The sequence below is a fragment of the Nyctibius grandis genome, chromosome 3 (assembly GCF_013368605.1).
Source record: "Nyctibius grandis isolate bNycGra1 chromosome 3, bNycGra1.pri, whole genome shotgun sequence".
NCBI classification, from domain to species: Eukaryota; Metazoa; Chordata; class Aves; order Nyctibiiformes; family Nyctibiidae; genus Nyctibius; species Nyctibius grandis.
Window position 1 is genome coordinate 103480470 of NC_090660.1, and position 8792 is coordinate 103489261.

At 47.0% G+C, this 8792-nt stretch overlaps 1 protein-coding gene across 1 annotated transcript; it reads right to left on the reverse strand.

Annotated features, from left to right (window-relative positions):
- Window positions 1-5310: 5310 nt before the first annotated feature.
- LRATD2 (LRAT domain containing 2) lies at window positions 5311-7069 on the reverse strand. The gene is made up of 2 exons (XM_068396963.1): window positions 6995-7069; window positions 5311-6530 (listed from the first exon to the last, which is right to left on the reverse strand). The coding sequence occupies exon 2, from the start codon at window positions 6523-6525 to the stop codon at window positions 5629-5631; it is 897 nt and encodes a 298-aa protein (XP_068253064.1). The 5' UTR covers window positions 6526-6530; window positions 6995-7069; the 3' UTR covers window positions 5311-5628.
- Between the last annotated feature and the right edge of the window lie 1723 nt (window positions 7070-8792).

Here is an 8792-nt window from a genome sequence, read left to right on the forward strand (position 1 = left end):
CTGGCAGACAAGACAAGCCTGGGTGCCAGCTAATACTATGTGATCTTCTGCTGAATTCATTTTCCACTTTTAAAATTAATTATGGGCCAGATCCTCATCAGATTTAATATAGCTATTGCCTATTAAGCAGCTGATGGTCTGGCCTTGTACAGAGGTTATTCTTCCTCTCTCTTTGGAGCAAGAACACAACTGAAGAGTTAGATTTTGATCTGACATGTGAAGTCAGTGAAAATATTGATTGTTTTGTATCTGATGCATCCATCATGAGAAATCATTAGTTTTCCAAAAAGCAGGGGAAAAACACGCCATTCAGAAAACAAAGAAAAGAAAGAAAGGTTGTAAAAGATACTATAAATCTTTTATTTCTTTTTAGTTACTATGCAATGCCCTTCATTTTGAAGGAAATGGTACAATCAATGATCTGTACTTCTTTCTCAGGAAAAGAAGATATTTGCACTAACAATTCAACATTTACTGACAAAAGACAGCTTACAGAAAATGCTCATGGCGGAAAAAAATCATATTTTGTGATTACACTTGTTATTGTGGATGATTCCATGAAGTGTTACAATGTCAGGAATTTCAACTGCGCATTTAAAGAAAGCTTCTAATTCAATATTAATGCAAAAGAACCATCTAAACCACTGGTCTTTGAAGTCACTCTGTTTTTTTTCTATCCACAGTTAAAAAAAAAAAATCTCATCTGAAAGTCTAAGCCTGTTATACAATACACCTGGCCTTATCACTGCACATTGATTTATGAGAGTAGTCAACATATACTCAATTAACAGTAGATTTCTTACAAATAGAAACTGCTGTTGGAAACAATGTATTTCCTACCTCTACTTAATTACTAGTCTCTGATCTGTTACATAAAATTGAAATTTTGTTTTCAAAAAAATATTTGTTCCTACATGGCTGTTAGAATTATGGTTGGTGCTGTTAATTGTCAGAAAAGCACAGGTGGGAAACCATTCAACAACACACTTTGTACACCCAAGGACAAACCTTTGGTAAAATTTAACCAAAGGAGAAGAGAAAAAGAAACCCACTATTACATTAAAAATCTGAAATATATTCATCACATAATATTACCTATTTTAGTACTGGAGTATTGAATTTAAATGAACAAAACTTAAGAAGTTTGCCTAGGGTTTCATTTATAGAAAACAATTGAAAGTTTAGTTCCATAGTCTAGGGTCCTTCAGTCTGAAGAATATACTTTTCCAAGTAAGAAAATATAGTTTTTGAATTAGCTTTTCGGTATTTTTCCTGCCTACTAAGTTGGCCATGTGAGCTCTAGAGAGTTGCTGTAATCAATACTTTGCATTCACACAGAATCAGGGATAACTTGAAATAGTCTTCAATTTATGTCCTTGTTCACTGCCATGGAAGGTGAACCTCTAAATTTTCTTTTTAAAATTATTCAATCAAGGGATAATTGTAGGCTTTACTATACAGCCTTTTCCAAGACCTCATTTGCATCAAACACACCAATACTCTGGGGAAATAAGACTGCTCACCTACATTTCCTAGTTGGAGCTACATTTACACATCTGGGCTCAGTCTTGCCAGCCTTATATGTGCATAATGATATTCACAGCAGTCATCCTATCAGTAGCGGTAGGTATGCCCAAATGAGTAAGTTCATATAGATGACTGTTTGCACAATCAAAGGGCTTTTAAAACAAATGATATTAACTTTAAATGTTAAACACGCAACGGAAAGTTCAAGCATGACAAGACAGACAAAGATACCAGAGAACAGCCTGCAGCACGATCACCAGCTTAGTTTACAACTGCTGTGTAGTACACTTCTCTCACCTCTCACTGAATCAGTGCAGCTCCCATATTTCCAGGGGATAACTGAGGCCAAAGTTTAGGCTGGATTCCATGAGCCTTGTTTGGACAAGAGGCCCTTTGAGAAACAGCTTTCACAGCACTACTTGTTCTCCCCCAGTGATTATGCAACCTCAGATCCTCCATGCTCCCACCGGAGACCTCAGATTGAAATTCCAGGCCCTTATTCACAAAGAAATATAAATATACGCTTAACTTCAAGCACATGAATAGTCTTACTGATTTTCAAGTGGCTCAAGGTAGGGTCTGCTCACAACTTCAAACTTCAGTATAGGCTTAGGACCTTTGCTGAACCAAAAGTTCTGCAGAAGGATCACACCTGAATTTCTATACGTTAAAGAAGAAACTGCAGAGAAGAGCACTTTTATCTATTATTTTCCCCTCTCTTTTGTGATCTACACAAAAGTCTTGAAGTAGACACACACAAAAAAGTCTGTTTTCCTGGGAGATCTTTTTCTTTCAAATCAAGCTCTAGAAACCCAGCCTAGTCTGCAGACAATAAGTACAGAAAAGACAAGAAACTAAGCAGTTGTGATGTGCTTCTACAGCAATTCCTGTTCTCATGTCCAGCTCATTACGGGTCATGGCTTTAAAACCAGGCTGCTTAGAAATGTTTGCGGTGGTGTTTAGTAGCACCTATTAAATAACACTGCCTCATCAACAGGTAGGGAAAAAAGACCCACCTGTTAAAGATTCAACAGTTGCATCTTTATCTGCTGGAATAAGAAATCCCTGTATGGAGGTAGCCCTCTTCCAGACGAAATAAAAAAATTCCAGGCCTCCTCCCCTCTTCTACTTTTACACATAATGGAATGCCAGGAGGCAGAATAAATCCCTAAACCTGGCTTGCGGAGAAATTTAAAGATTCCAAATATCTATGTTTCACATACTGAACACCTGCATCCCAGGTGTCAGAGGAGCATACAGGTTTTATAGCACAGCAGAATGCATGCCAGACCCTGCTTTGCTGTGAGGCCAGCTCCCCCCTTCACTCTCCATCCTAGCAAGGCAGTGCAAGCTCCAGGATTCTTTGCTAAGGCTCTGTGCCTGTGTGGGAATTTATCCCAAAAGGCATGACCGGTACAGAGAAGCACCAAGATCAGCACAAGACACGAATTCAGTTGGTCAAAGAAGCTTTGCTCTCCATTCTCAAGCAGAGTGTGTCCTTTTTTTTATTTAAACAAAAAGTGGAAAAAAAAGAACAGAAAGCAAAGTCAGGCTACACAGGGTATCTCAAAAGGAGAGAAATGACTAAGTGTCATAGTTCTGATATTTCAGACACAAGGGAAAAATATTTTCACAACTCGTTTACTGTTTAGTACCCTGTAGGTACATAATATTTGACATTTATAGCAGTTTCTATACTTTATGACCTAGAATATACTTTAGATCACTAATGAAAAATAAACCCATTCAGAGGACTGGAAAATAATGTGCATAACAACTTACTTTCAAATGCAAGGTTATGAAGGGATTTTTTTTTAACTTTCAAAAATATCTGTAAGAAAATATTATTTTACATACCTATATTACACAGTGAAATAAACTTTGTTATGTACAAGGTTTCAGTATGAAAGAAACCACAGCCAGATGGTTAGATAATGGTCTAGATAATCTCAGTTGTCTTGTATCAGTCAGCACAACAGAGGGACTCTCCTTTACTCTTTTACGGACCATTTCAGTGATCATTTCAGCTTTTAGTGGTTACTAGTAGTTGTATAAAACCTGTGTGCAGACATCCACATATTAACCCTACTACAGTTGGATATGGGTGGTTACTATGCTCTCAAAGCCAGGTTGCACATCTGCTTGACAACCACAGTAACTCGAGTATAACTCAATTGCATATTGGGGAAAGAGAAACAACTTAGCGCAGACACCTGAGCTACAACATTCTGAGGGAGCCTGGTGGCAAACTCTCCTTTGGATTTGGGTATTTCACAGCCCAAAATGAGAGCATGGGAGTCATTAAGGAAACTGTATATGGTGTCTCTGCATAACCTAAAAGTTATTTTTCCTCCTGAAGCGAGGAGGTCTTTCACAGCTTTTTCCCAGCTTGTGTATTTTAGGCAGAAAACACAACACCACAATCTATTTGGATCATATTGGCAAAGTTGCTTCATACAGTCTTAACTAATCAAAAGCTGGTATCTACCTGTTCTTAAATGACAAACTTTGCTCCCATCTCAAGGGCAGAAAGGACGCAGAGTACTTTGCTATTTGTGGTATAACTGTAAACAACTGCAGGGAAGACGGTATTAACTATGCTTCAAGTTTACATCACACTGTTAGTTTCTATTATTTAAATGAACTCAAGCTTATCTTCAAGCTCACCTCATCACTATTGTGCTTTAAGGGGAAGGAATTTTGCATTAGAAACTGCCTCCAAATCAGTGTTTGCTCACACACTTCAGATCCCAGGACAAAGATCTGACAGTGCTGCCTGTGTGGGAGACCTGTTCAACAGCTGATAACAAGTTCAGGGGACATTCAAGGCAGCCAGCACCGTACTCCCCTCCCCTCCTGTTTAATGAGGGACTTGCACAACAACTTTGGAGGCATATCCTCTCCTTTTCTCTAGTGCTATAGCTCAGCTGCATACCATAAAAACTAGCAAAAAAGGAAACATGAAATCCCTAATGAAGAGGAAATTGCTTTGCAGTAAGGAAGGAAAAAAGGAACACCCAAAACCCGCTGCGTGTGATGCCTTCCAGCCTGTGCTCCCTCCCATCACAGCTGTGTTTACTGTGGTGCAGAACCTGTGACATGCTTATGGCCAGAAGCACCCAGCCAAGAGGCCACCCTCTCGAGGGACAGCTTACTCAAGACATACTCTTGCATATGAGCAACCTGCTTCTGCTGCCCTGATGTGTAGCACAGACATAATCGGGAGCTCTGCCTCTTGCTGTAGGGGAAGCCAGGCAGTCTGTAAGGAGCACCAGCATAGCTCGGTATCTACCTGTCCAAGTCCCAGCACACACCAATGCACAGACTCCTTAATCAGTGTTGCAAACTTCCTCCTCCCCTGGGACTAGCCAGCAATAAATACATCTTCTGTCCTCAAAGCTACACACTGATAGCAAAGGAGAGGCTCCCCCAGCCCCTCTGGAAGTTCCTATCAATTAAGGAGGCACCAAGCACATCAAACCCATTTCATTAAAATTAGTGGAGATTTCTCCCTTACACCTTCTGGAGGCTGGCTACCAATCCAGGAAGCCTTGCACCAGGCAAGCAATCAGCTTGATGCAATACCAACAGGAGCCACAACTGAAGAGAAACAGGGGAAGAGAAGGGAAAACAGTATCTTCACGCTTCTCAGCTACCAAACTAATCATGCACTCAAGAGCTACGTGGCCATGTCCTGAAAGTTGTTGGATCCTTCTTAATAGCATTTAATACTCTTAACTTCTGCTGATAAGTAGATGTCAAAGGCATTTAGCATCTTGGAGGGTCAGGCCTACTGGCAGATGATTCAGGGAAAGGCTATGCATGAAGAGAGCAGAGAGGAAGGGAAAGAGGTTGGAGTGGAGAGGGGTAGAATTGCCCTGAGTTTTATCCTCTACAAATAAGTCAGTGGTTTTATCATCAAGCAGTGAAGGAGTTAAGCACTAAAGCACAGACACTTAATCAGCTTTCCCCCTTCCTTTCACATGTGATCGGAATGAAGCTGCACCAAAGCAGCCCAAAGGGCTTATAACAGCTCAATTTCGCAGCCTTCAGTTTTAATCCCCATCACCCAGGCTAAGCAGCATGGTGGTGCTGAGGCTGCTACTCCACAGCAGTCTGAGCACCTGGGTGATGATGGTCTTCCTCCTCCTCTTCCTCCTCCTCTGCAGCCTGCAGGTGGCTGGAGAGCTCCTGGATCACAGCAGCCCTACCAATCTGGTCATTTCTCCTCTTCTCCATAATCAGATCCTCCAAGCTCTGAAACTCCAGCGTGTGGCTGCGCTTGTCACCCAGCCGGATCTGCAATCGGTAGGGCTGCTTGCCTATGCGCAACTCCCCGCCGATTTTAAACTCCCGCTTGCCGTACCGGCACCAGGCAGCGAAACACTCCGAGTTTCTCCAGCTCAAGTCCCGGTCCTTGCAACCCACCTGCTCCAGGGCATTGCGCACCACCGCAGCCGGGCTCAGGGGTTTGTAGCGGTACAGCTGGTTGGCAATGCGGCCCCGTCTGCCCTGGCTGGCATCGGTGAGGAAGCTGTTCACCACCTCCAGCCTATGCAGGTGCACAACTTGAAAATCCCCAACATAGACCACCCAGTGCGGATACTGGGCCTGGCACACAAACTCCACCAGGTCACCTGGTTTGCACCTATTCAGCAGGTTCTCCGGGGTGTAGGTGCTTAGATGCCCCCCACCTCCTTCATCACCCTCCTCTGGCAGTGTGTCCTCCTCAGAAAAGCTCTTCTGGTAAATACACTCATCCCGGTAATAGACTGAGCACTCCACCTCGTGCAGTTGGGGATTGTAGGGCTGGAGGGCAGGGTGCTCACCCCCCAAGTCATGCACCGAATCCTGCTGCTGCTCCAGCTCATCATCATCATTCGAAAAGATGTAGGAGACCCCGATCCTGGGCCCTTCATCTCTGTCCATACCTGTCGGGTCGGCAGTGGGAACTTCCTTGTAGTTCAGATGGGTCAGCTTCTCCACCTGGTTCCCCATGCCCGCTGCAACGACAGACACACAGCAGGGCCATGAAGGCAGGCACGGGGTGGCAGGGCACGGTTTCCCCCCCCGCCCCCCCAAACACGCACCCCACCTCTCCGCTGCAACACAGCCCTTGCGAGAGCCCCTCGGGGAGAGGCAGCGGCGGCTGCAGGAGGGTGCGGACCCCCCTACCCGCACGGAGGAGGGCGAGGCGGCACCGCCACCTGCTCGGTGGCAGCGAGGAGGAGGAGGAGGAGGAGGAGGAAGGCGCAGGAGCCGCGGGAGAGCGAGCAGGCACCGAGCCACCTGTTAGAGGGGGGCTGCCAACGCCAAGGGAGGTCTGGAAGTCCGAGCAGGGGACGGCCGAGTTGCGTCCCGCGAGAGCCGCACCTGCCCGCCGCGCCGAGCCGAGCCGTGCCGCTGGCCGGGTACGCCTCCTCTCCCCCCCCCGCCCTCCTCCGGCACCGGGCGGCTGCAAACTTACCGGGCGGGGAAGGGCTGCGCGGCGCCGGGAGCGGCTCTAGGGCGAGCGGGCGGCGGAGCGGCTGCTGGGGGACCCCGCGCAGCGCGGCTGGATCATGGCCCCGGCCCGGCTCCGCGCTCCCCGCGCAGCAGCAGCGCCCGTGCGCCGCGCTGCCGGCACTGGGCTGTGCAACAAGCGCCGGCGAGGCACTGCCGAGGGGAGGGAGGCTGGATCCGGCTGCGGACGCCCCGGCGAGCGCTCAGCCTCCAGCATTTAAAGAGGCAGCTCTTTTTTTCTCTCTTTTTTTTTCCTCCCCTCTCCTTCTTCCCCCCCTCCCTTTCCTCCTCCCTGCGCCTTTTTCCCTCTCCTCTCTCCTACACGCTCCCCGCCGAGGCTGATTCACAAGCAGAGGTCGGGCGGCGGGGCTGTCGGCGCCGCGGCTGCACAGCTCTCCGCGGCGCTCGGCAGCGGGAATGGGTGTGCAACACACTCACCGGCGGCCCCTTTAAGGGAACGGTGCCATAAGGCAGCCCAGCCCGCCAGTTTGGTCAGGGCGGGAGGAACTGGGACCGGAGTTTGCCCGGGACAGCGCGGAGAGGCGATGCAAAGCCTCGGTGCGGGGCCGTGGGAGTCATCCCGCTGCACCCCCGGGGCGCGGAGGGGCGCGGAGCTGCCCGCGGGGGATGCGCCCGCCCCGCAGCCCCCGCGGGGGCGCCGGGAGGTGCCTCCTTGGTGCCGCAAACAATAACAGGGAAGTTGTAAAGCAAACAAAATCAAAGAGCCCGGCTCCCCTGGGTGGCTTAGCGCCTTCCATTCCTCCATGAGCGGAGCGTGTAATTAGTTTTATTAATTTCTTTTCTTTCCGACTCTAAGAGATCACTCTCTTTTTCAATATAGAAGATTACGATTCTTTCCCCCTGGAAAGGCATTATCAGAACTGGTGGGAATATTTTTCTGTGTTTTGGAGAACGCAAAACAATATTCTGCTTTTTCATTAATGCCTAGTTAGTCTAGTAGGTGGGTTTATTATTCGTGCTATTTTAACATGCGCTGGTAAATCCATGCTGTTAAAATAGACTACAGAGATAATTTATGGAAGCTGCGAGTAATGTCTTTAATTTTGTCTCGTGTATTCCCTTTGTCTGTTGTCTTGTAATTTATAAACCCAACTGCACACCGCCGTTTTGAGGATTCACTAAACAGCAGTGAATGAAGGAACAAACGTAGTGTTACCGGGGTGCTGGGCACTGCCCACGGACCCAAACAATACCGTTTCCATCAGATTATACACCTCTGTGGTTTCACATCTAGACCTGCTCTTTGGGGTGGGGAGAGGAGCTGCCGCTGGGGCTGGGGAGACACACGCTCTGCTCGTCTTGGGATGGTGGGGCAGTTGCAAGCGATTGCAGCAGGTGACAGGCAGCCGGATCGGGATGTTTTTGCTTTGAATTCACCTGGTGGCTCTGTCTACGGGAGCATTTTAGAGAACTGAAACACACATCAGGGGTGTGCTTTTGAAATGAATCTCCCAAACACCCCCCCAGCCCCCGACACACACACACTTTAGTTTGCATGCCGGTGTGGTTTCAAACTGCACACACATGCCTTTCACATTCAGCTAAACTAGATGTACTTCAGCTGCAGGATTGGACCAAGGCTGCATGAGTAAACCTCCAAAATGTGTTTAATGTAAATGTCATTTTCCAGCACTGCCTGTTTCACTCTACAGTCCCTCTCTATAGCTGCTGTTGGACAAAAGAGGGCCCTGCTTCATAGTGAGAGCTTTGTGAAATTGCTTCAATAATTAAGGATGGGCATG

Excerpts from the sequence above, each read along its gene's own strand:
- LRATD2 (XM_068396963.1), bottom strand. The coding sequence starts at position 6,525 with ATGGGGAACCAGGTGGAGAAGCTGACCCATCTGAACTACAAGGAAGTT.